This window comes from Tauraco erythrolophus, chromosome 2 (genome assembly GCF_009769465.1).
Source record: "Tauraco erythrolophus isolate bTauEry1 chromosome 2, bTauEry1.pri, whole genome shotgun sequence".
NCBI lineage: Eukaryota > Metazoa > Chordata > Aves > Musophagiformes > Musophagidae > Tauraco > Tauraco erythrolophus.
In genome coordinates this window covers 109,577,616-109,605,100 of record NC_141466.1, presented here as the reverse complement: position 1 = coordinate 109,605,100, position 27,485 = coordinate 109,577,616, and the positions used below count along the sequence as shown (strand labels likewise).

Below are 27,485 nucleotides of genomic sequence, written 5' to 3'. Positions count from 1 at the left end.
TTTGGTTTCTTTTTGCAGAGAGAATACGTTTAGGCTTTTTTTTTGTTGTTGTTCGGGTGTTTTTTTAATATTCTAGCACTAACTTCTGGGTTACAGAGATGATAGGTAGGGAAATGGTCAGAAAAGGTCAGTAATAGTCCCATGTACAATGGCTCTTCCAAGTCCAAAGACAAACACTGTCTAAAAGAAAACAGTAGCAACTGCAATTTAAAAAAAACTCACGAACAAACCAACCCAAACTCTGTATTGGCCATATATGCAAGCTCCCAGACAGTTAGAAGCATGGCTTCAGAGATGTAATTCATAATAGTGTCACAAATAAGACCCTAAATATAACACAGATGGAAATACAACTGCATGGCATCCAAGCCAAGAAAGATGTTCTCATTTGATCTAATATTGCTAACGTTATTATTAGTAATATTCCAGCACTTTTTTCCTGATTACTAAGCTACATGTTCTCTTGCATAAGATGCCCTTTTTCTGCTAAAAAAAAAAAAAAAGGTGTAAATTTGAAGGTGTTGGCGTGCAACTTTATTTCTCTCTTGTATGTAATAAATCTTGAAGAAATCATGTGAATGACTAAAGCTCTAAAAATACAAATCTAACTAAGAGGCCGAATCTCTGGGGCCCAGCAGTGGTGTGCTGTTGTGCAAGTCTAGCTCTCAGGGCTTCCGTCTGTGCCAATTAACAGTAGATTGGAAAGCCAGGCGACCATGATGTGTTTAGTCCTGTTATCTGTCTCTAACTGCTGCACTGTTCAGAATTGCTGATTTCTCTGCAAAATCATGACAGATGTATTACAGGAAAATGTATTGGTCGAGTAGCTGGTGAGAGAGTTAATGCAAAGGATAATAAGTAGCTGAGGCTGTGTCCTCCAGCAGACTTTGATGTGGTTTGATAATATATGGGACGGGTCAATCTGCCCTATTAGCAAATGTAGCCAGTTTATGCTCTACATACAAACTAGAGATTTGATAAAGCACTAAATTAGTTTTCACAAGGTATTAGATGTTAGATACTTAATGGGATCATCATGCTTTTGCTACACTTGGTTAAGATGTGTTCTGTAACAGAAGCATGCGGCAGCATGACATTTCACCAGGAAAGGAAGCGTGTCTTGTGACTGAATCACGAGTCTGGGAATTATAACGTCCAGGCATCGCTTGGCTTCCGAAGTACCGCCTGTCTGATTTACCGGGGAGGTTTCTCTTTTCACGTCTACAGAATTGGGACCGTGTTCTTCCCTTTTCTTTTTGCCTCATTGTGAAGCTTAAGCCACCAATGCTTGTAAAGTGTAATTTTTTTTTTTTTTCTATCCTTGGAAGCAAAAAAAAGGTGCAAGTAATCATAATTCGGTGAAGCTTTGACTACATGAGACTGATACTGTCCTGCTCAGTTAGTGCTGAGAAATTCCTTAAACTTGACAGCAGAGAATTTACAGGTTCAAGAAAATTTGAATAAGAAACCTTAGTAGAATGTGAAAGGAGAAGCTTGGGGTTTTGATGTAGTGCTCCGCAACCGTGCTCTGCATTCACTTTTTGTCAGTGTTCAACTAGTATTTAAAAGCTGAAGTAAAACCTATAGTTCAGTGAAGCTAGTTGCGTTTTTGTACAGCCAAAAATCCATTGGTAAGATATGTCACATGTACTTGCCTTCACGCTCTTGCCCCCGTTCTACTGATGGGAACATGGATGAAGAAAGACCTTCTCAGGGCTGCAGGGCAAGTCAGTCTCTGAGATGGGTCCTCAGTTTGAGCATTCCCCTTATCTGAGCTGATGTTTGATCCACCAAAGCAGGCTGCTGCTGTGGTTAGCTGGTGACACTTCTATAAAGCTTGTTTCTTAACTATCAAAGAAAGGGCTGTAAAATGACTTTTTTTAAGTTCCGTGTGTTTTGTCTTGTTAAATAAAAATCTAAAACTGCTGACAGCGGTATATGCCCACAGCTACCTTCAGAAAACTAGGCTTTAAAACCCTTTAAGTGTTTCGTGTTTACCACATGAATCTGATTTTTGCTGGTGTTATTTTTCCCTATGTTTACAGGTACTGTTCTTAGCTACGTTTGAAACGCATCATGTTACTTTCTCTCACGTCTTACTTCTTATGCGAGTAGCCAGTCTTGAATGACCACGGGCAGGCTTTGGGCTTCTCCTGGCACTAGGGAGACATTCCTACCTTTTCGTGAAACGCAGCAAGAGCGTCGTGTATAAAATGATCCTGTTTGAAAGGAAAGAAGCTGCATCCCAATATAGATCACAGTGGAAAATGACTCAAAATTACATGACAGCTTCTCTCCCGTTTGCCCCCCTCCTTCCCTTTCTCAGCCTGTTTCCCAGTCGGGCTGCCATGAGAAACGCATCGTGTATTGTGACATTTTAGTTTACTGTTACTTAATAATCCCTTTGCATCTTCCATTAGTGTGTTATTTATAGGATGGCAAAAGGGCATCGGTCCTGCTCAGGTGGCACTGACGATGTCCCAAGGACTGAAACGTTTTCCAAAAGCCCTGGGTCGCACCTCGGCCTTGGCAGCGGGCTCGCCTAGCTCTGGCGGAAGCCCACACCACGCTTTGGGCTGAAATCCCACGTTTTAAAAGCTGCTGAGGCCAGCGTGGACTTCGGATGCTTATATAGACAAGACGACTTTGCCTCGTAACTCCTCCTAAGCCTGCACCTGACGAGCCGCTGGGAGCCGGAGGGCTGCGTTTCCCCTAATAAATTCCTTTTTGTGAACCCACTTGTTAGTCAAGCGTTGTGCACACTAACTACAGCGAGGGCCCTGTGTCTTGGGCATAAATTACTCTCGCGTGGCACTGTCTCCGAGCAGCCCCCCAGTTATGGATTACTTTGTTCTCGACTTGACAGGAACATAATTAGAACTGTTGATGAAATCTACCAAATTGTTCCTCCGTGGCCTCAATGGTCAGGAAATTTGGCTGAGTCGTATTTGTCACCGACGTAAAGGCTCTAAACACTTCATATTAACTATGTTATTAATGTGCCCTCTAATCTGTCCGTGAATTGGTAACACTTGGAGTGAGCTTGTGCTCTAATAGCACCTTGTGATGAATACATTGTAATGCTGTTAAAAAGTTTCTGGGGCGGGGGGGGGGGGGGGGGGGGAGAAAACCCTTAATAAAAAGTGGATATTACTAGGTTATTTCTTTTCTCTGTATGTACGTTTTTATGTTATAGAGTTTTGTTTTGTTTAATTGGAGATTCGTTTAGGCTCTACATTGACAGACCGTTTTCTGTTCTATAGGATTTGCTGACATTTGGGCTGTTTCATTGCCAGAGGAGGCTTTGTGTGTCCCAAAGGAAGTGAGTGATCTGGCCATAACAAATCCCGCCAAAATATTTTAACACCGTTACGATTTTCTAATGCAATGCGTAGTGAATGTGACTAGAAAAGGATGGTGAGTCCACGAAGGGGGTTCGCTCCCTCTCCTCTGCGATTTGTCTGGTGGAATGAGCACACAGGAGCTGCCGGGGGGGGTGGGAGACGACAACCGGCAGTAGGGGGGTGGTTTGCCTCCTGAAGCCTGTCGCTTCAGGCGCAGCAGTGGCTCACGCTTAATCTTTAAACTAACCTTTCCAATTTTGGTCCTGCTCTTCAACTTTCTGAGGGTCCGAGGTGACCAGAGACAGCGTTTTAGTGATGTTAAATAAATGCGTTTTGGCTGCTGGAAAAGTTCAGTAAGTTAAAAGAAGGAAACATGTGTTAGGCACTTAGAGATGAGAGGGAGATTAGTGGCTGAAGGTCCTAGAAGTTGACAAGCTGCTGTCTGGGGTAAAACAAACTCTTACCTTCAAAACAAAGGGCGATCTCATACTTCAGTATGGTTTTGAAATACGCTAAGGTGGCTCCTAACTTTATAAGCAACTGTGCTTAGATAAAGCATTTGAACACAAAAATAAGAGTTTTCACATGTAGCACTCAGGGGATGAAGACAATTCTGACACCCTAATGTTTCATATAGAGCTGGAAGTATGGGAAGACAATAATTGAGATCCTTGAGCTGTTTTCTAAAGCAGCATGTAAATTAGCTGCTGTTTTTCTAATGCCTTGGTGATTTGCTTGTATTAAATTTAACACCGTCCACTCACCCCTACCCCCAAAAAAACCCAAACTGTGGCTAAAGTTAGTGTTTGGTCAGCAATTTAAAATCTAAAACCAGCAGGCAGTTCAAAATGTGCCGACTGCAGAATATCTCTTGTGCCCAGCATACACCATGTTGGATTACTCTGGCAATTACCTTCTGTAACAGGGTAAACTCATGTTTCTTTGGTCATTTTACATTCATTTACTTAAGAATAAGCAAAGTAGCTGACCACGTGTACCAGCAAGTTTTGCTGAAAGAAGGAAAACTAATGAGAAATAGACAAGTTGAGCAAGACGGCAGCTTTGGAAGTTGCTCCACATGAACAGATCCTTCCACTTCTGCTGAACGGTCCCAAGTTTCTGACAGGGTTGAGCTCTTTGTCCCTGACCTGTGTTGTCAAATGCTCAGATGGACGTAAATAAGAACAATGGTCTCTTGTGAGACCCCACCTCGAATACTGCGTCCAGTTCTGGTGTCCCCACCATAAGAGAGACATAGGCCTGTTGGCGTGTGTTCAGAGGAGGGCCACAAAGATGATCCAGGGGCTGGAGCACCTCTGCTACGAGGACAGGTTGCAGGAGCTGGGATTGTTCAGCCTTGAAAAGGGAAGACTTTGGGGGGACCTAATAGCTGCCTTCCAATACCTGAAGGGAACCTACAGGAAGGCTGAGGGACTTTTTACAAGAGTGTCCACTGATAGGACAAGGGGAAATGGGTTTAAGTTGAAGGAGAACAGATTTAGATTAGATCTTAGGAAGAAATTCTTCAGTACGAGGGTGGTAAGGCTTTGGAATAAATTGCCCAGAGAAATTGTGGATGCCCCCTCCCTGGAGGTGTTCAAGGCCAGGTTGGATGGAGCCTTGAGTAGCCTGGTCTAGTTGAGAGGCGTCCCTGCCCATAACAGGGAGGTTGGATTAGATGATCTCTAAGGTCCCTTCCAGCCTATGCCATTCTTTGATTCTATGAAATAAAGTCAGGCCTTTCACTGTTGATGGTGTTTCCCACTTGGATGTTTCTCTATTTGTTTTTCTTTGAATACCAAGCAGAATTGCAAGTTCTCGTGCTCATCTCCTAAGGCCTCGTTCAGTTTATGCTGGGCTCACTCAAACTGCCTCTTCCCTGTGGCTGCTCTATGTGTTATTTCCCGGGTCCCAGGAGCAACAATGCTGTTACCGACAGGAGGGAAGCATTAGCCTGAGAGTTAGGGCTTACTTTGAGACTTTGTTTTACGATCTTAATATTTGTAAATGAAATGGGAATCTAACTCTGCACCTTTCTCATGCAAATCAATCTATTTCTAGTAATGAGCAATTTAAGTATTTTTTTAATATGTAGTTGCTATCTCTGGAAATGAGGATGCTCAAATTAGGTGTTAGTGCATACAGATACTCTGATGACTATTACTAGAATCAAGTCGACCAGTACTTTCCCTGATTTGTTTCTTTTCACTGCTTTTTCTCTCTCGGTTCATCTTGTCTAAGTTTTTCTTTTATTCTTTAATTTCACCCTTTAATTAATTTCTACCAAAGCCATGGGATCTTGAAGGGCTTTCTAAATAATTAGGTCTTGTTACTTATTTGCAGAGTGTTCAAAACTGAATTACATTTTCTTTTGTCATAGTCTTGTTTTATCACTGTTCTAAAATGAGACTTTATTTGGGGCATTCTCACCCAAAAGCATGCTTTATGCTGTCCTGGCTGTACTTCATCTGTCTTTCTAATATGCATTCACTACTAAAATTTTTTTCATTAAGTGAATGAGTATTGTGGTTTTGGGGTTTGGTTGGTTGGGGTTTTTTTGTTTGTTTGTTTCCAGTGGGAATGTCATGATGTGCGTACTGTGCATACAAATCTAACTTCTGTCATTCAGTAGACCAAAGTGCTTCATGACCAGAGCTTAATCCTGATTTCACTTTTTGTTTAAGAGTAAGAAGTAAAATTACTTCTGTAGAAACCAAGGCACTTACTTCAAGGAGGAGGTGAGGAATGGGGATTTAATATCAGAATTGGGCCCTGGAATAATAATTTGATAAAACTGTATGATCTTACAGTGTCAGCTGTGGAGAGCATATGCTAGCAGACACTCGTGTTTGAAATCAGGATTCATAGTTAATCATTCTAAGAAATAGACTTATCCTTTCATAAACTCTAGGAATGACTGTTTTCTTTTCCAAACATTTAAATTACTCAGGCATTTTATACATTAAAACCCAATTATAACTTACAGGGTATTGAAGAATTTTCAAAACTGTTTCTGTTAGGAACTGTACATAGACTGAGGCTTTAGCACTGAGTAGTTCATATTCTCAACTTGATCCATTTTTTTTTTTCTAACAAAATAAGGTTTCAGGAACGTTTGTTACCAGACTAGCGAGTGCAAATCCCAAACATCTAGTACCACTTTCAGAAGACATGACATGTCCCCTAACACTGGTGCACTGAAATCCTAATGTGGCTAATGAGCTCCAGAATATAGCTTAAAAATACTTTATTTCCTTTCTCTAAGATGGTAATGACCAGGTTAAAGTAAAAGTTTATGCTGTCACTTCTCCCACATTACGCAGACTGTGTGCAAAACATATTCAGAGAGAAATAAAAATCAAATGTGCTGCAGGATTTTAGGGAATGAGATGTACCTGCTACTGAATGGAAAAGCTTGTTTTAAGCACCACCTTCTTGGTTCTCAGGGCCAGCTTAATAGCTGAGCTGAACTGGCATACATCAGCGGCATTCTCCTTAATATTGCCTTTCCTCAAACCTCATAAATCCATACTGTTTCTCAGAGCATACAGCAAACCTGATTTGACAGAGTCCAGCTATGAAGTTGTATGTTACCTGACCCGTATGAAATCATAACATTTTCAAAAAAATATACTGTCCAAAGCTACAGAATGATCTCTCAGATAATTCATTTGGATACTGATTTATCAGCAGAAAGGTATATGTGAATCAGATTACACCAAACTAGGTCAGGAAATGACCGGTGTAATTGTACACCCTGCAGTAGCTAGGGAGTGTATTATAAGTATGAAGTCCTAAAAGATGCACATGACACTAGCGACCTTACAAGACTACGTACCAAAGGATCCCTTTTCCTGAGCATAGCAAGCTATTCCCACAGCGTTATTCACCTGTTGGGAATTAATAGGACGACGTTTGGTAAAGTTTATATTACCAAATCAAGGCTTAGCTACCCATGGACAACAAGGAGTTGAAAAGGAGGTTCATAAAATAGAAGAGTCTTACTTTAAAGGCCAAATAAGAGAGAGAATAAGATTTCAAAATCAGAAACTACATTCTAAAGACTACTGTGGGCTCAGAATCCCCATATAGGGAAAAAAAAAGATTGGTTTGCTTTAACAAAAAGAATAACAAGGGGCTAAGCAATTACTCACCCTTCTCTGTATCTCACAGTAGAGCTGAAGATGAGATGAGAGCCTGGTGCTTCTCTTCATGAAGAGCCTGTATGAATGAAAGGTCACAAAGATATTAGGATTTACTAAGTAAAGTCATACTTGTCAATAGCATCTCTTGCTAGATATTTAAAGTTCAAGTGCTTGTTTGCTTTAGTTAAGTGCTCTGAAGTGCTTTAAAAAGCATTGGCCCATTTATATAAACAGAGAAACTCACTGATAGTCTTCCCAGTCAGAGTGTGTTACCCAATATTTGGATGTCCTTCCTTGGGTCTGAAAAAGATTTGCACTATCAACTTCTAATTCATGTGAGTCTTTGTTAGTGGAGTATTGCATTATACTATTTGGTCATAAACATTGCCCGTGTTGGGACACAGTTTCTCTGTCTCACACAGCCATGAGGAAACTGAGGAGAGGCAGTAGCTCAGAAACTTATTAATCCACAACTGAAGTGTGACTTGAGAGGAAGAAAAAGCTGGAGGCCTGATTTTCTTTTGGAAAGGTTGCAGCAGAGAATTAATATTATACCTCTCCCGTATTTTTCTTCTTCCTGCTCAGCTATGCTAACTCAGGAATCTCTTTTGGTGCTGAGAGTCAGGCAACCAAATTTAAACACAGTCTCAAACTGTGGGAAAATCCTGTTCGCACACGTATGACTGCTCACAGAAAGAAAGGAAACTACCAACAATAATAAGTAGCGAAGGTGAAGATTGGGATAGTATTTACGTGTTCCCCCGCAGTGTTCCCTACCAGTGTTCTAGTGCTTTCCTACCAGTTGTCCCTATGGTAACAGCTATACCATCACGATGTCACTCTTCTGGAGTAATGTTCTTTGACCTAATGATACTGTTGTGATACTAACAGCCTAAGAATGTCATAAAATTCTATCGTGAAAGTTATCCTCTTTCATATGTATAAAGAAATGAGCATTAGTTGGAATAATCACTGGACATACCTTATCCAGTAAGGTCAAGGTAGTTAGGTCCAGAAGAATTAAACTGAATGCCATCTGCAACTGCCCGCCAAAATGCAACATAGTGTGAGCAATGGGGATGTAGCTGGGTGCTGTCTTAAAACTAAAATGGCATCCTTTATTATTAAAAAAAAAAAAAGGCAGTTTGTCTTGATAGTTTTGATCTGCTCGTGTTTTCTTTTTACCGTCTGCGAGATTCGGGTGGATTTCATAAGCAGGTGGATTTAGAGTCATCGCTGACGTTTAAGTCTAATAAACCACAAGTTTGAGATACCTGACAAATCAGTGAATGTGGCATAGTTTGAAGATTGCTTTTGTCAAGTTTGATTAGGTCAAAGAGAAACCTTTTCTAAATATTGGTTGTGAGATTAATCAGACAATGTAAGACCTTGAATTATTCTTCATCACAGGAAAACAATGTAATGTGTTATCTCATTTGATGGCTGGGAAAATGTAACTTTTGAGGATTTGAAATTTGTGTGTTAAAGATTGGACCCAAGGAAACACTTTTGGACTGTTCTTCTTTTAAACTGGCCTGTGATTTTCCATATTGTACTTCACTTTCTATAACGTATTCCCATATTACAAGCAGATAGTACCAACATCATTACATTGAAGGATGTTCTCATTATTGACTCCATTCTCAATTAATTATAAGTTTGTCATGTTTTAATGAGTAGGATTAAACTTTCATATTCCAAATACGTCTCACATTGCTTGCTTAGAAATTTCCTAAAGAAGGTGGTTGAACCTTTTCTATGAATGAGTACGAGGAAACAAAATATTCCTTGTGCACTTTCAAAAACATTTACCATATTTACTAACACTTGTAGAAAAGCTTTGGTAGCTCTGTGCTTTAGAGCAAAGTTTCAAAGTTTGAGCAAAAGCTTTCCTGTTCTTTTCTAGCCTTCTCTCTCACAAACTGTTGCTGTCTTCACTAAAATAAAGACTTACATAGACATGTGTTATGTCCTGTAAAATACAGGATAGCAGAAGGAAGAGTAGCACCAATGTATTTCAGGTATGCCCTAATTTTCACTGGGTGCTCTTTATTTCTCTTTAATAAATCCCTGCTTCCTTCTATTGCCTTTTCTTTTTTCCTTTCCACTAAAAATGAAATGGTACTTTGTATTTTTACATCATTGCCCTGTCTCTTAAAACTGCGGTATGTTTGCAGCAAAGGTGCTGCCACCTGTGTCTTTCATATTCAGATTTGGTCCTGTGCAGCTCTGCAGGGCATCTCTCAGGCTTTCTCTCCAAAGTTCAGTGTTCGTTAATAAACCCTGTTTATTCATCACGTTTTCTAGCATAAGTTTGATGTTCGTTTGTCTTTTATTTCTTCATACAACTTAATGCCTTTCTTACTAGTACAGATCAAATCCTTTTAAGAATACTTATTCTTTTGTTTATGTGCCTGCAAAGTATACAAAGAGGATGGATGTATTCTAGCCCTGTTGTTGCTGGACTGTCCCTACTGATTTCAGTTTGGTTATGATTCCCCCCCGCCCCCAAATCTATCCGTAATAATTAGATACCTGTAAAGTTTAGACTCTGTGTCAGTAGATGGGCATTGTGATATGGGTGGGTACTGGTGTCACAGCTGCATGAATCACAGCAGATTCTTACCAAAGAAAAGCATGTTTCTTACAAAAAAAAAATAAAAAATCTTTCACTAAATATGGTTTACGTTTCTTGTTTAGTCTGTATTGAATTAAAGCTGTAACCTTGCAATTTGAATAACAATGTCAACTGATGTCACAGTTTGGTTAATAACACGAGCATGATTTGAAGAGGGTTGGTCAGCATGTCCGTCACCAGGTAGAACCCCAAAGTCCTGGTAAATGCTTGGCAGCAAACTACACCCCAGGCCATTTCTCATGAGACCTGTTACTACAAATAGCACGTAGCTACGTTTGGGTAGTCAGGTTTTGACAGGATGTGGCCACTCTTTCTCACTTACCAGATGGCTTTCCATGTACCATCACCTGTCCTAATGCTCCTTCCCCTTGCTAACAGAGTTGTGACAAGAACTGTTGTGGTGGTTGTGAAAACTGCTTTCTGCATGTGGCCATCATAATTATCACATAGAGGCACCTTTATTTAGCAAGTCCATGTGTATATTATTGTTGCAAATGTCTTATGTTTGAGTATGTTCATATTATGTCTTCATTTTGTATCACCCGTCTGTGGTGTTGACGTTCTGCAGCCTCATCAGAGTTAAACCTGTGTAAAACCTGCTTGATCTCGAGATCAGGCTTTGTATGCCTGTAGGATAGGGTATGAATTTCTTCATAGTCCTGTTCAGAGCAACATCTATAACTCAGCTGTGGCTTTGCACTACTCGAAAGTAATTCAGTAATCTCGTGCATGGCAATGGAAGTTTTATACTACACGACCCCATCACCCATCCTCACGCACGCTTTCTACATGTATCATTATTATCATCAGCATCTGTCTTCTGAGTGATGATTTATTTGTCTCTAGGTCTCTGTCCCTTTATACAATGCCAGATCTAAAATTAACTCTGTCTAGAGAGAAAGGCATGATCTCAAAGATTTAATACTAGTTTCAAAGTTTTATTGTAAATAACTAAATGTGAAATTGCTTTAAATTAACCAGCAATTATTTAGAATGAAGTAGGAAAGAGTTAAAAAAAAATAAAGAAAAAAAAAATCCCTTTTCCAGGCAAACTGGACCTCCTCCTTCCAGCAAGGCTGTTGCAGGGGGTTTCAATGGTATGAATAAATGTATTTCTTTTAACACTTTTGTTGTTTAAAATGCTATTGTTTCATCTGAGGTGTGAGAAGATGTGCTAACCTTGTCAATGTGGGTGCAGTAGAGCAGAAATGATAACTGTATATACTTTTTTTTTAACAAAAATACAGAGAGAGAGTGTGTGTGAGAGAGAGAGAGAGACAACTTATTTAAATCCTGAATACAGTCAGACCTCATATGCATTGTTAAAAAAAAGCCCTAAAGAATTGCATATGGATTAGGGGGATGAATATTCTATTATTTCAGTCTGTTCTGCTGATCTTCTTATTGTGACTTTGCGCTTCAGAAATCTGCCAGGAATTTGGCTTTGCTGTACTAGGCAGTAATTTTAAATGTGTATCAAGCACTTGATAGTGTATGATTTGCGTGCTGTTGCATTCCCATTCCTTAAATTTTCCACCAATTTATTACTTTTTTCATACTGTTTTAATATTTCAGGATGATGAATATATACAGCATCATTAAAGGTAAATAAAAAATGCATGAAATTAAAAAATGGAATATTAGATGTTTCTTTGCTGTAATCCCTAGGTCCAATAGGAATGAAATGTCTCTGTTCTGTCAAGTAATCCCTAAACATGATTAGGGACCTTGTAGTTTCCACATAGCCCACATAATATTTGTATCATATAAGCCTATTTATGTAAGGTTTGAGTAAAAGTTGTTATTAGAAGACCTATAAACCTATTTTACAATTCAAAAAGATATGCTTGCCTCTTAATCTCTCTACTTTTATTATTTTGCTGGAGATGGCAATACGTCCTTAATTCATTTTTCAGAATTCTGTTACATCTTTGGGGTACTTATATTGTGCATTAACGATCCCAATGAAATGTATTTTAAGACAGAGGACTGAGTTCAATAGTTCATCTACTTGTGTAGCTTCTTCTTAAATCCATGTTGGAAGGGACATGCACCTCTTTCTAGGTCTCTTCTTTGACGTCCGGGTTTAATCTGAGCTGGGGTTCAGGAGATGTAGAGATTGTTTTTCTGATTTTGGGGAAGGGGAGATAGAAAGAGAGAGAGAGGATTAATTTTCTCTGTTTAAATCATGTGATAGTAGTGCCTACAGTGATGTAGGTGCTTCTGGCAGCATCACGGAAAGTTTTAGAAATCAGCCTTTGATTTGACCAGCCAATAGCAGAGTTTTAGGGATAAAAAGCTAGAAAGAAGAAAAATGGGGAAAAGTTTTGAATGACAAAAGAATAAGAAAGGAGAGACAATAGCTGTTTCTTGTGACCCAGTTGTGTTGAGGACGCAACAACTCAATGCTTCCCGTTCCCTGACTCAGCTTCTTGCCTGGGCAGCAGAGATGCTCGTAGTCCCATCTTCTGTGTTGTTGGGCTGAATTCATTAATGTTCAGAGGTATCCATGTTCCATGGTAACACAAGGAAGATCAATAAATAAATAAGAACAGTAACATATACTTCTATGGTTCGAGTAGACATTCACTAAAAAATATTTTCAAGTTATAGCAGGGGTCAGCTGTGGCAATTCTGTATTTCCCGTAAGGAAATTTGAGATTATATTAACCTTGGGCTATCTACTCAAAAAACCCTGTGGAAATACACCTGCATTACTTCCACACTGCACTGAAATTTTACTTTTATTTCATTTTCAGCAGTTAGGGTGGCGTTTGAGCAATAGCTCTATTCTTGTATTTATGAACTGAGAGGAGCAAAACTGCTCGCTGCTGAGCCCAGGGATCCTCTTCCAGGAAAACTGAGATCAATAACTGTTATCAAGCCTTCATTTATAGGGAGTGTTAAATGACCACAAAGTCCTGATGTTCATCAATTAATAGGGTGTGCTTAAAACCAGGCTGTCTGCCCTGTCCCCCCTCCACCTACCCTAGTCAGAACTTTAGATCTTTGCTATCATTTTAAACAGTCACTTTCAGTTATTACAATTTCTTTTAAAGTAGAGATATTGTATTACAGTGGTGCCAGTAAGTTAAAGGTAAGCAGTGTTTTCCCTTGCCCACCTCCTCCTTCCTGCTAGCAACGGAAAGTAGGAATGAGATGATGATACCTGAGGCTTGTTTTATGATCCAAAGCAGGGAATTGCTATTATTATTGCAATTACTTTTGTATTTTGGTACTCGATAAGAAGGCAAGCGTACACCCCAACAGGCGCAGAACAAACCCTGAAAACTGAAAATAAAAGCCTCACAGGCAGATGCGTTTTCAGATGCCTTTATTCCCTCAGTTTAAGTGGAAAAGAGGGATTTGGAAAAGAGAGAGCTTAAATTAACAAAATAATATTATGCTTTCGATCTTTAAAATGAATGAATTATTTGGATACTTAGCGGTATAATGTCTCTGAATAATGCTGGTACTTAAGATAGAAAAAAATGATGCAGTGAATGTGCTGTGTTTGCCTCTGACGATGTTTTTACCAATTTGGCATTTATGGGAAGCAATATCATTGTTGCAAAGTTTCCAAATTGCTTTTTACACAAATCCGTAGAAATTAAATCTCCTCCTTGTTATGAAAATGAAGTGATGTCTTGAGACGCTGGTATATTAGCACAAATCTGTGGAGACAATAAGCCCCATTCTACTGGCAGTTATTGTGTGTCCGCTTTTAATAGCTCCGGGAAGCTATGCCAGGTATGGGCTGTTGCATGACAAAGTAAATAAGCGTATGGTTAAACATAGCATGTGAGCAGTGGCAGAGACATCTCATAGGACCTCTTACTCTTAAAGTTAAGCCCGTGCCTGACCGATTCTGTGGTGAAGAATTCAGCCCGCAACGTGGAGTAGTGTGTGATGCAGGAATAATGGCGAATTATGTAAATTGGGAGCCTTCAGAGAGAACATCGCAAATCAATTTCAAGCTCAAAGAAAATAACGCAAATACAAATTGGTGTAGGCCACATGAAGATTTCAGGAGAACAACGTACCATGGGATGCAATGCAGATTGGGCCAGTTGCAGAGGTCTTCAGCAAAAGCCTGCTGGTGTTACTCTGGTTTCGATTCAGAACAGCTTAAGGAAAGGCCCCACGTTTTGTCCGAGAGGTGGGAAAATATAGTGGTACAGGTGGTACTACCACCAAAAAAAAAAACCCCACCGAAAAACCCTCCAAACAAAACAAAAAAGAAACCCAAACAAAAACCCCCACGCATTTAGTAGCAACATATTTGGGATAGCAGTAATGCTGAGCTCTGAATGAAGGTGAGAACTGTGCCTGGTTGGTGGGTGTTTTGCTGGGTCCTCCCCAAAACCCTCCTTGGCCACAGCTGCCAACAAAGGTGGCTTCAGCAGCGCTGACCCAGGGAGCAATCCATGCCTGTCTGAGGGACTTTTGCCTCGTGAATGAGAAGGAAATGACAAAGGCAGTCTAACATCCCAGCCCTTTTCCCCATCCCCTTGGACCGCATGGCTCAATACGTTTCAGAAGGGAACAGTCACAACATGGGTTAGAAGAGAAACCGGTTCATGGGTGGTCCAGGTGACTGGCATCACTTCCAGGCGAGCCACTGTTTGGCAGGATGTGACACAGAAGGATTTTAACTCGGAACCATAATGGGTCTTCATATCTGAATTTAAACTACATAAAAGTGCTGTATGTGATGCATTTAAATTCATTGACAGAATTAAGGCAAGACTAAGGCGAGTGCATGATTGATTTTTACAAGTACAGATGAATCTGATAGATGGAGGAAAGCGAGATGGCTCAAATTTGAAGACCTGCGAGCTGATTTACCTACCTCAGATGTTTAATGGGATGCTTAATTTGATTGCTTCTCCAAAAACTACTCACAATAGTCAAGCCACTGACTAAATGTCTGCGTAATCAAGGCCTCTGCGTTCATCTACATCTTGATTTCCATGTACAAATAACCAGCAATTAATGCTGCTGACTGACTGAGGGGAACAGTTTGGGGTTCAAAATGGCGATTCTAGAGTTTTGGGGCTCTTTTAGCATTGTTTCACTATGTTTCTAAAAGTGAGTATAGACAGACTTATGCAAGTCTATGTAAACCAAGGCTTTTCAATTCACATTGCAGAAGGTTCTTCATTGCTGTAGCTAGAAACCATCTCTCTTCAGCAAGGTTAGCTGCTTTTAATTGCGAGAGATAGGCTCTTTATATTAAAACTGACATATTAGCCCACTTCTGTGTGGTCTAAGGGTCCCGCTGGGTGGGTTTATATTTCCATGTTAAAAGAAAAATTCAGGAAAAATGTTTGAATGGAAGGATGAGAGCAGTTGTATATATTTTGTAGCAATCACAAGGCATTGTGTCTTTTATTCTTTTTCAGGATTGAACACATTTCTTAGTGGAAAGTCAGCAGGTGTTATTGGCACCCCTTTTTTTTTTTTTAATCTTTTTATAATGTACCTTAAGGACGCTAGAGAGATTCTTGAAAATACTGGTGCTTCCTTGTTATTTTTACTGTAGTATTCCTACAGTAGTGAATTAGCAATTGCATTAAGTCTTTTTATTTCCCATGGCACAGCTACAACAACTAAAATTAACGGTGTTACGCTCACAGTCCCTTGCTCCACTCATTCTACTATGGGCAAACTTTTGCTGTTTTCTCGTAGTAACCTTTACAATGCAACCGATAAACATTACTCCTGTTTTAATGACTCCCAAATAATGTCATATTTAAATGAAATGCAGTTTGCCTCAGCAGGGTTCTTTGAATTTATGAGCATTTTTGTCCCATATCCTACAATAATGTGACAAATATTATTTGCATTTTTACTGTTTTCTTGAATACTTTTCAACACTCATTTTGAGGAGACTTCAGATAGCTTTTGAACATATTTGAATGCGTTTTTAGCTATCACCAAGCTTAAAATAGGAACCCTTTTTTCAGCTTATCTTTATTAAACACCTGTAAAAATCAATGGTATTTCTTTTTTCTTACAAAGCTTTATTCCTTTAACGAATGCCAGAAATGCTGCACAGTTTATTCTAGTATGGGCTTCTTTTCTTAGTAGTAATGGGCAGTAAATGGTTTGGTAATGTCTGCACCATACACACGGACATTTACCTTCCTGAATATCATAAATAGAAACTTGAAATTGTAGTGTAATGCATCTGATCTTTAACTATAATCAATTAATATTAGAAATTTCAGGCAACTTTTAGAAAATATTATCCAGAATAAAGTCTTAGAAGTTGATCATTCTGTACAAATGATTATTCTTTGTGACCTAAAGAGCATAGGTGGCCAGGCAGGACAGTGACCAATTAATTATATTTTCTTATGGAATATTCACTTTCCATTTTTTTTAAAACCACTGATTTTTTTTTTTCTCTGGGTTTTTTATGGTGTTTGGTGGGAGGGGGGGCGGTGTTTGAGGATTTTTTAGATAGATACTTGTTTCAGAAGATATTTTATTATTTAGCACCTTTATAACCTAGACTAGCAGCTTAATCATGCTGTTCTTGGAGGCAGATGTTCCAGTGATTTCACAGAGTTCGTTTTGGCCCGGTTAATTTTTCTCTTTTCCTTTGATGCTTTTCTTTTCTTTTTTATTTATTTTTTTTTTAAGAATGAATATTGTCTGGTCATTTTTAAGGCAATGTTTCATATGTTGAGTCAAAAAAAAATCTAAGTTATTGTTATATCTCTATATAACCACACTTAAGACCTTTCTAACATTCACAGAAGTCAGTGAGAAGGTTTCTTTATTGTGGTTATGGTGCAAAAATAACTTCTGTGTAAGTTTTTGTGGTCAAGAAACCCAACAAAAACACCCTGTGCAGAATTTTGCAAGTCAAACCAAATCATTTGAAGTAAGATTGTGGTCACTCTCTGGTCTCCATTTGAGCACTGTGCTGGGCGCTGGCTAAAATTATACCTCCTTAATGGACTAATAAGGTAGGATTAGAAACAAGAAAAAGATGACAAAAGTAAATACACTTGTAAATAAGGAAACGACACGTTTGCTTTTGTGGCCTTTGATCAAGCCCAGGAGTTTATTTTCAAAGGACGTTGCGGGACGCTTGGGAAAGGAACAGCCACCCAGTGTAATTGGAAAGGGGGAAGGTCTGTAGCGCGCCGGCTGCTGCTGCTCCTGCCTCCCTGATAAGATTGTAAGAGTTGCCAGTATCAGTATTCAGTCTTGTAGCGTGTCAGGGCGCTTTCATGTGAACTGAACTGAACTGTCTCCGCGCGCTTCCTCCCGCTCTCCTTCCCAGCGCTCGTCGTTGCATTGAAGTCAGGGGAGAGGAAAAAAAGATTTGAGGATCGCCCAATTTGTTCTGACATAAAGAGATGTTTAGCTCTGTGAAAGGTGGTGGAGGCAGAGTGCCTGACTGACATTTCAACAGGCTGTCTGCTGGGATTGCTCACTTCATGTCCCTTCATATTCCTGCTGTGTCCTGCGTGAGTGCTCTTGTCTAATCTTCACAGCGAGAGCACCAAGAGTCCCCTGGGCTTCGGTGCTCAACACCTTGTTAGATGGGGCGTACGGTGCCGTAGCTCCTGCTTTTGTACTCCCTTTTGCCCTAATGTTTCAAGCTTGTTTTGAGTCCAAGTAATTATACTATTTTTTTTTTTCTTTAAGGGGTTTGCTGAAATAACAGTGTGTATCTCCTCATTGCCTTGGTCTCATCTTGGCAACGCTAGATTTCGGTGATACCAGGTAGAAACACGCGGAGGGAAAGAAAATAAAAGACCCTAGTAAGTCAAAGCTTTAAGCAGCATTCTGTGCTTTTGATTTTAAATGAAGACGCATTGACTTGCTTTGGCTAGTTTAGAAAACAGACAAGAGAAAATACTCATTGAACAACCAACGGGAAGTATAACATGTTGATAATAAAGCTAAGATAGTGTCTGATCAGGAATGCTGGACTCCGTACTAGGGGCTGCAGTGAAGTTTAGTTGTTGAGCGTTAGTTTGCTTTTACAATTCCGAACACGCTGTGATGCGTTCTGGCATGCCACATCCTGTTACATCACTTCAGGTCAGCCTGCGATGCCGAATAACACTAAGAACATGAATTAATGAGAGCTAATGCTCACCTCTGATTGCAGGAGCATTATCAGGTACCTTGTTAGCCACAGTTCCTATCTGAATTCAGTTCTCCTAAAGCAGAGATGATATTAAAGATACATGTATTATGTTTTTAACAGATAGATATGTTATTTTTCATTAGCCTTCTCAAAATACATTAATTAATGGATGAGATTTAATCCTTGTTAAGCCATTAGAAATAATCCATGTACTGCATTCATGGTCCTCCTTTACATCTTTTTTTTTAAAGGCACTTCTTTTCCTCTAGAGTATTACTGATGGTGACAAAAAGCAGAATGATATCATTCTCTCTGCTTTCTGCAGATCTGGGGTTCCCATACTATTATCCCAGAAACACATTGCATGGATTCCATAACATATACTTGCTCGCGAATGGTTGCCACTGTTGGCATTTCCCCTCAATTTCAAATTTTGAATAAATATCTCATATTACGTGTCTCATCCTGAAGTGGAGTCATGTGTCTCACCAGGTAAGGGATTTCTAATGTAAGTTTGGATTCTCAGACAGACTTTTCAAACTTGGGTGCTTAAAGCTGAACCCTCTTCCTTCCCAAAATGCAAGGACAGCTACATAAAAACCCTGATCATGAATAGCTGCATGGGTTTCCTTCAGCTAGTGAGATATCTAGTCACATGTTCTGTTTCCTAGGGATCAGCTCAGACTTCCTGTGATAGACTGAACCGGTGGATATTAAAACAAACTTTTCTTCATTTCTGTAGCATTTTATAGCATAGTAGAGCTAAACACATGTTGATGTACTGTCACAATTAGAGGATGTTGTAGAAATGCCGTAGAGGTTTCACCAGAGTCCAGGCTATTCAAAAGACCAAATTCCAGTTCTCAGAAATTAAAATAACCGGGCAATTAACTAGTAAGCTTTTTGCTGAAGGCAAGGGCTAAATAACATCAGAAAGTTTTAAAAAGCGGTTCAGTGAATCTCAGACGCTCAAGAAAAGACTCACACGTACATAAGGATCAGATCTCTTTACCTATTATCCAGCGTGACTAATAACTGGGCCCATGCTGTAGCAGATATAATTGATGCCTGGATCATATTTATGTAAGAGCTGCTGTCATGCTTCATTCCTGTTTCAATGTGTCTTCATTTTGCCTATGAGTTGGAGTCAGCGCAAGCAATCATTAGCATCTCTTAAAATACATACAAAGGAATCACGATGTCTGACATTTTCACTGGGACGATGTTATGGGTGTACTCTGGCACATATAGCCTGATTCTGTCAACTGCTGAGGTGATAGTCAGTGTATGCACTGTGCAAATTCATAGGAGAAAAGACTTCTCTGGAAGAGACCCAGGTAGATGGAGGGGGCATCTCATTATGGGGCGTTTGGAAAAGAGGATACCAAGGAGATAGGGCCAGCACTGCCCATCTTAGTTGCTCAGATATCCCAAACTCTTGCAGACATTTAGCTACAAAGAACCTCATTGGCAAAACATCTCCATACTTCAGTCTGTAGTCCGGCAGTTTGTGATATATGTCCCATTTAAACATGTGAATAATCCAGGAGGTGCTTGGGGACAAGTCATGTGTAGTTTTACACACATTTAATGATTTACTGGATCAAATGCTAAGCAAAAGCTATTTGCTCCCCAGCAAGCAGATAGCCAGCACACGTGAGATGTTTGGAGGTACACACAGGCAAATGTGGGTTTATGTTCCTGCTTACAGGCTTTCTCTCTTCCTATTTGCTTTTGTGTGCACACACATATATAATATTTCATCTATAACAAGAATTTAACTGTTTTATAAAACTCGTACTTGTCTGTACGAGTGTAGCAGTACAAGCCTGCACTGTTAACTCAGGTTGATTGTTTCCAACCAGCTGGTTACAGAAGTTACCATCAATTTAACAGAAGTTGCATTTGTTTAAAAATTGATGTAAAAGACAGTAAATGACTCAATGACTCATTAAATCAATTTAAAAATTGACTTAAAGTACAGTAAGTGACTCATTAAATTAAGCTATAGAAAGACACCCAATACAAAGAAGAATAAAAACCAAAACTGACAGGAGGTTGTAGCTTAGCATCCTGATTTATTTTTGTTCAGAATAAAATGGTGTGATTCCCAAAAGTGGATGCAAGGACACCTACCTGTGTATTATGAAATAATCAGGTAGCAAAAGCACTACAGTAAAGCGAGGGACCAAGTGTCACTGAAATATTTCCCTGATTTTTGTATCGATAAATGAAGTTTACAATAATGCTTTAGCTGGGAGATGTTTAGTTGCATACCTGGGTACTATTAATTTACTAATATTGAGTAACTGTTCTGTATGCCCCTAGATTTGTTGAACATAATGTCTATATGTTAAACAGTTTTCTATGGTATTAAAAAATTGACATTTCAAAGAGTGTAATAGCATAATGAAATGTAAACTGAAAACAGGAATGAGTTAATTAGACTAATGATCCCTTGACTCCTTTATTAGCCAGCTCTTTAGAAATTGGGATTAGCTTTGTTTTCTCTGCTGAATAAAGACAGGAAGGATGATGTTGATTCTGGTAAATGACAGCACCAGAAGAAATGATGAGTGTTTTCTTGTTCGTTATAGGTTTCATCATTTAAGATAAAAATTCAACCTTCCTGCATGCATACCTAATTTTATTACACTTTGAGTTCAGCTCAGGTTGGAAGAGGGAAATGATGAAAATAATTTAGGAATGCCTACTGATTTCATATCAGCGATGATTTTAAAAGTGATCCATTCTGTCTTTTTTGGACTTGAAACTTCAAGATTCTTCATGCAAAGCTGGAGTAGACTGGGTTTGAATTTAAACAAAGTCTTCAGAAAAGACAAGCTTGGCAACTTTTTGATCTAGGTTTTGAACGCTTAATTTCTCCTCTCTATAGGAGAGTAATTTACACATCTCTCTTTCTTTTAAGGGCTCTCAAGAAGCACAAGAATTATCTCAATATAGTAGTTTAAACCAAGCACGCACAGAGAAACAAAATTGGTTTTACGACAAATAGGAGGGTTTGTAAGTCAGCAGCTGTTAGTGAAACAACATCATTAAAACTTCCAGTGATTCCAGACCTCGCTCTTGGGAGCTGCTCAGGCCAAGCAAAACCTTACATAAAGTGCTGAATTTTAGACAGGAAAAAGAAAACCAGAATTTAAATTGGTAGGAATTAGCGATGATTCACTAAGCTAATTTCTGCCCTCCGTTACCCTCGCGTGACGGCATTGTGGTGCGTGGAGCGGAGCCGGGATGAGAGAGAGCAGAGCAGGAGCTGCTGACAGCCGGCTTTTAAGATCCGATTCTTTCTGGTAGATCTTTATCCTGCAAAGTAATGAGCTCCTCAGTTTCTCCCGAAACCTATAGGTGTAGAGGGCCCCCAGTGCTGTGCAGGATCAGCTCTTTAATGGACGCCTGAGGAATACAAAATTTATCACACAAATGAGGTGACGGAGTGGAGGTGGCAGCAGCTGAGTTATGAAGGTTTTCACTTACAAGCAGGGTTCGTTTGCTATCCCGCACGCCCTCGTTAAGTGTTCTTTGAGCACCATGCTGAAGCAGAAGTAATAATGTCACTTGTTTGGGGTTTAGGCTTTTCTGGAGGGTGCTTTTGAAGGGGTGTAGTGGAGCAGTTTGGGGTTGGCAGGATGGCACCCAGCATACTCGGGCTCTCGGAGGTACTCTCCTCCTTTCTGGAAGGGAGCATCTGGTACCCATGGAGTGCTGTCAGTTGTTTCGTAGGTGCTACTCGATGGCTCTTTGATATGAGATTCACTCAGTGCTTAATTGCACTGCGCTCCGAGCAGAGGGTGCAGCCCGCGTGTTGCGCACGGAAGAGCTGAGCGTTGCTTGTAGTCCAAGACCGTGCCTGACCTTGCGGCTCAGTATTAATTTGAAGTAGTGGAATTAAAATTTTCCATTCTTTTGCATTGTCATGCCTCACATTGATAAGCACAAAGAAATGTAAATAAAAAAGACCTATTTCACAACCCCAGCTACAACCTTTTTGTTTTATGACAAAAGACAGTTAATTAGCATACTAGCAGTAAGCAGCCTTCCCAAACTCGTGCTAATTATGTATTCTGTTGACCGTGACTTCAGTCATAAGGTAATTGGCTTGCAGCAACATGACATTTCAAATCATCTCTTGAAATTACATCAAAAAGCCAGCCTGTTTTGTTTTGATAGGGGAACAATCAATTTGATAAGTGGTAACACAGCTCATTGTTTCACATTAATTAGACTAATTGCAGCATGTTAGCCTCTGAAATAGACAGAACTTGGAGAAGACAAAGGCTGTGGCCTTTAGCATGCAGTGCATGTGGTGGTTCCACTTGCTTGCACATACCGTAGGCAGAAAACAGAGTTGTTAGGTTTCAGCCTTGCAGGAGACTGGGTGTTAACAGTGGTTTGATGTGTTATGCTTAATCCACTGGCTTTCAATTATAAAATCCAGGTTCAAAAAAATCTGAGAGATGGGAAGGGGGGAAAAAAAGTTATTTCAATATTAACAGTGCCAAAGTTTTCGGTGATCTTTGGCTTGCTGTCTCCTGAAAGTCGAAGCAGAGATCTGACTGCAGGATCTCTTAAATGTTTGTGGCCTGTAAGGTCCATCTTAGAAAAGGTTTCGCTTCCTCGCTTGCTTTTCCTGCCCATTCCCCCTAATGTTTATTTCTTAGTGTACCTTAGTTGGGCTATTTTTATTTTCATTTTTATATTCACTTAAGAATAATGCATAAAAAGAGATACTTAGCGGATGGATTACTGAAGATAGATAGTAGAGATGCATAACCCACCCACACGTTTCTAATTTAGAGCATCTTTGCTTGCTATTGAGATTACCTATTGTATTTAGCTCTGTGTTGATTTTTAAGATCAAGCTATGTCATCTGTAGATTGACATGGATTTCGCTTGTGACCTAATTGAAAAGTAAACCAAAGTTTTAAGAGACAGAAAGTTTAAGGGCTTATCTCAGTCCACAAGCTTGGCTAACTTCATTGCTGTTCACAGCTTGGTACCATGTTTCTTGCACATCAAACCCAACATCAGGCCACCGGATATGCAAAGGGTGTAGTTTTTGACCAATACGTTGCTAGTATGTTTGATAGATGGGGTCATAGTTAGCAACTTCTCCAAGACTGAGAAGCTTCAGAGACTAGGTTTCAGAACTGTGTGAATGTTGATGAAATCATATGCATGAGACCAACTCTGACATCTCTTCTACAGGTCTCTAGTCCAGCTATGTTCGAACGGAAGTGCTACCAGAGCATTTTACCTCTTTTAGTTACCTCTATTCAACAAAAAATATCTTCAGTTTAAAAAAAAAAAAAGGAAAAAAAGAAAATTTTAAAAAAGAAAATAAGAGAGAGATTGGGGGATGGCAACTGTTAATAACCATGGAAAAGCTGTAATTGTTCAGTGGCTCTCCATGGAAAATTACTTTTTTTTTTTTCAAGTGAGGCAAGGAGGTTTAGGTATCCGCATATTTCTACTAGGCACAGAGTTCACTTACACATTTTTGTTTCTGTTACCCTTCCAATCATAGACTGGTTAGACAGTAAAACCTTTAGGGCAGAGATTTTGTTAAATTTGCCTGTAGTCTATGTTTGGAGAAGTGTAATTTCATTTAAATCAAAGAATTTGTTTCAACAGCTTAACGTTATCATGGCTCGTGGAAGCTATACTTTTATTAGTTTTGCTTATGCTTTATGTTGGCCCCTTAGCAAATGGTCATAAACTCTGTTTTAAATCCAGCTACCAGTGACTTCATACTGCTGATTTATTTCTATCATTTACTGGCAAGAATACGTTTTAAAAAATGTATTCTAAGCAATTCATTCCTTTCCGCCTCCTCTCTCCTATGCCTGCCTTTGCTTTCCTCCTCCTTCGACACTTAAATTGCCTTTCATTGAGCTTAAAATTATGCCCAGATTAGCGATGTAACTACCGTAATGCGCCGCTCTTACTAAAAAGTCCTGGGTTTATACAGGAGGTGAATTGGAAAGAAGCACAAGATTGAAGCCTTTTAGCATTCAGCTTAAGCGCTGGTTCCACTTGCCTGAGCACAAGCTGGAAACGACGTTGTTAGGATGCAAGCCTGCACCCTCGCTGTCACTGCTGGTCCTTGTGTAGTCAGGTTCCTGCTTGGAGCAGAGCAAATCTTTGCTCAGTTAAGTGAGCGTCAGTCACTGGCAAGCTTGGCTGCCAGCCCAGGGTTGTTAGACTTTTCCGTGCTGCACCTGAATGAGATATTGAGGAGACGTGGCTACCTAAACAGAGTTGAGAAGCACTAGATTAAAAAAAAAAATAAAATAAAAAAAATATTAAATTGTCATGGGAATGACAGAATAATTTTGAGAATGTAACTTACACTTCCAGCGCTCACTTGGGAGGCTTGTGGTAAGGAACCTGCGTTGCCTGCTCGATGACAGATCCTGTGTGATCTTGTTTAAATACCTTTCTTTCTTTCTTTTCTTGAAATCTGAGACTGGAAGGTAATGCCGACTTCTGAGTGAGAAACAGGGACATGGGCAAAATCATAGTGTAGCTAGCTGGAACACATGGGTACCATCCTGCAAGGTGCTCAGCTCTTTCAAAGGTGCTAAATTACTGGGTTTGGCTTACATCAATAGCGGGTGCTCAGCTACTTGTAGGATTGCACTTTTAAGTTGCTTGGTTGTTATCTAGTCAAACAAAATCGACAGGACCTTCTTCAAGTGGAAAAGGAATAGTGAGAAATAAAATTGCAAAGTTTTGGGTTGCCTGAAGACACTGGTAGTGGGTATTCTGCACAGAGAGTAGAAGAAAATCAGGAACAGAGTAAAAAGAGATAAAATAGGAATAGTTTTTGAATAGGAATTGCTGGCAGAGCTATTAATCACACAAGTCTTTGAGCTCTAAGGGTTGCATGAGCAGAGCTAATATGAAAGAAGAGAGATACTTTGCCAGTATCTTGAAATACACTATTAAAAGCAACAAGCAAAATTAAAGGGAGATAATGTCTGAACAGGTTAATGACATGTCATAATAATTAAAAAACCTCCAAACCTTAAGGCAAAACCCAAGTATCTTCAAAAATCTGAATCCCCATGTGTGACTATTGTTTTATATGGAATAGCCTTTTAATAATCAATTTTGCAAGTTGCTAGTCTTGTCGTACAGTCTCAGCTCTGAGCTTTGACTCTGATCTCATTTACACTAGTACAAATAAATCAACATTTCTGCTGTTCCTCTGGCTATACACTGCAACTGTGACCACAACGTGGACTTTGCTAGAGTTTGTGGGTTTTTTAGCAGATTTCACAGTGCCTCTGAAGCGGGTTAGAAAAGGAAGAGAAAAATACATTTTTCATTGGTCTAAGGTAGACCACTGCCTGCTCTTTGCAGACTGCCAAGCTAAACGACGACTTGATGCAAGTAGAGGCTTTTTGTCTGGAAAGAGAAATGAAGAATCTGTGAACACAAGAGAGACTTCAGATGTAACTTGTGTTATCGTATTTCTTTTCAAAATCTATATCATCATCTTTGAAATGATGTCATCACTGCAGTCAGTTCAGGGCAAACTGAACACAGGTTTAGGACTTTGCACAGAAGAATAATCTTTTCTTTACACGAGATGATTTTTTTTTTAAAAGTCCTTTTCTTGATATTTCTACGACCTTCCACCCCTAATGCACAATCTTACATGTTTAATGAAAGAAAACAAACCTAAATTCTGCACTGACCTGGACTTGCAAAACAACCAGGGTTTTCAGTGAAGCCTTCATAAGCTATAAATCAGTGTAAAATTTAGCTCATATTGCATTCTCATTGGAAATGGGTTATATGATAATTTATGTTGAGCTGATCATAACTAAGCACCTCATAGCAGTGTCCTTCAAAAAATTTTAATCAAGATTGTCTTTCTCTCTCCACCTCTCTTGGTGCAATTTCAAGAGGTTTATTTGCGTGTCAATCTGCACGTGTTACTGAAGTTATTCCACTGAAGCAAGCACAACATCTTGGCTGCATACGTGTTTTACAGCAGCGTAATGTCAGGTGACTCTTCGCATTTATTTCTGATTTGTGCTAGTGGAAGAGTCAGGTCCTTAATTCTCTTAAGCCCTGAACACAGGGGTATTTCCAAGTGCCTGTCAGATCTGTTTTCCAAGTCTTTTGTGCTTTTCAGTGAGTGTGCAATGAGCAACATAGGGGAAGAAACTGTTGATATTATGAAAATTACCTAGATGGTCCAACTTTTACTTTAAAATCTATGTCAAAAAGCATTTCTAAGTATGTTTGATGTTTACTTTTAGACGCATGTTTTCTCTTGAGGTTTTTCCCTTGTTTTTTTTGTACGAGGAACAGCAAAGAGGTTCCAGAGAGGTGTCTTGGGCAGCGAACACCACAAGAGTCCTCTCCAGGGAAAATTTGCCAAAAGCTCTTTACATCAATGACTGTCATATTTTACAGTACTTACGCAATCTCTAATATGACGGGGTTCTGCAGTGAGGACGGAGTTGCTCCATAATTGCTGATAATAAACAGTTTCCCACCTAAGCACATATAATCAAGACGAACAGGGTGGGGAGAGGTGTGCTGGTAAGAGTGGGTGTGTTGATTTCTCATGCAGCATCTTTTCTTTTTAGTAATTAAAGGCTTATGTTATGAATTTACACATGGGTGGATTCCTGGTAGAATCCTAGAAAGGATGAACAAGTTTTAAACAGATTTTGAATGGATACTGAAGACAAAGATTATGAGCTATGACCAGAGAAGTTTGACTCCAGAAGCCCAGCAGAGTGTGTTTTTAGTTAGACTGAAGCTTTAAGCTCACTACGTGTCAAGTTTGGCAGCCAAGATGTAAGTAGTTTTCATGCCGAGGTGAAGCCTTGGATTTGAAGGAGGGAGACTCGGGATTTCTTGAGGAGTGACTGAAGTGGAGAAGTAGGAAAACCGAGGTACAGAGAACATACTTGGACAATGGTAGCTGTAGTGGCAGCAGATGAAGTGGTGGGCTAGGGGAAGCTGGGACAATTGATGTGGGAGACTGGGAAGGTAGAGATGTTGATTCTTTGGCAGGCGATTTGTAACTTGCTTTGTATGAAAATGTCAGGAGATGCTTAGTACGTTTGCCCCTAGATCCTGCTAGATCAGCAGTCACTACCAGGCTTTAGATTTTCCAAGTCTCATAAAATTAATGGAGATATTGCCACAAAGCACTCTTTTTCTCTCTCCCACCCTTTGCTACATGTCATGA

At 39.6% G+C, this 27,485-nt stretch overlaps 1 protein-coding gene across 1 annotated transcript in view; it reads left to right on the top strand.

Moving 5' to 3' along the window:
- The window catches only part of ESRRG (estrogen related receptor gamma), a 375,092-nt gene that overhangs the window by 136,617 nt on the left and 210,990 nt on the right, over positions 1-27,485 (top strand). Inside the window, exon 3 of the mRNA XM_086629453.1 lies at positions 3,264-3,322. Within this exon, the coding sequence (XP_086485579.1) occupies positions 3,264-3,322 (59 nt within the window). The remainder of the gene's footprint in view (positions 1-3,263; positions 3,323-27,485) is intronic.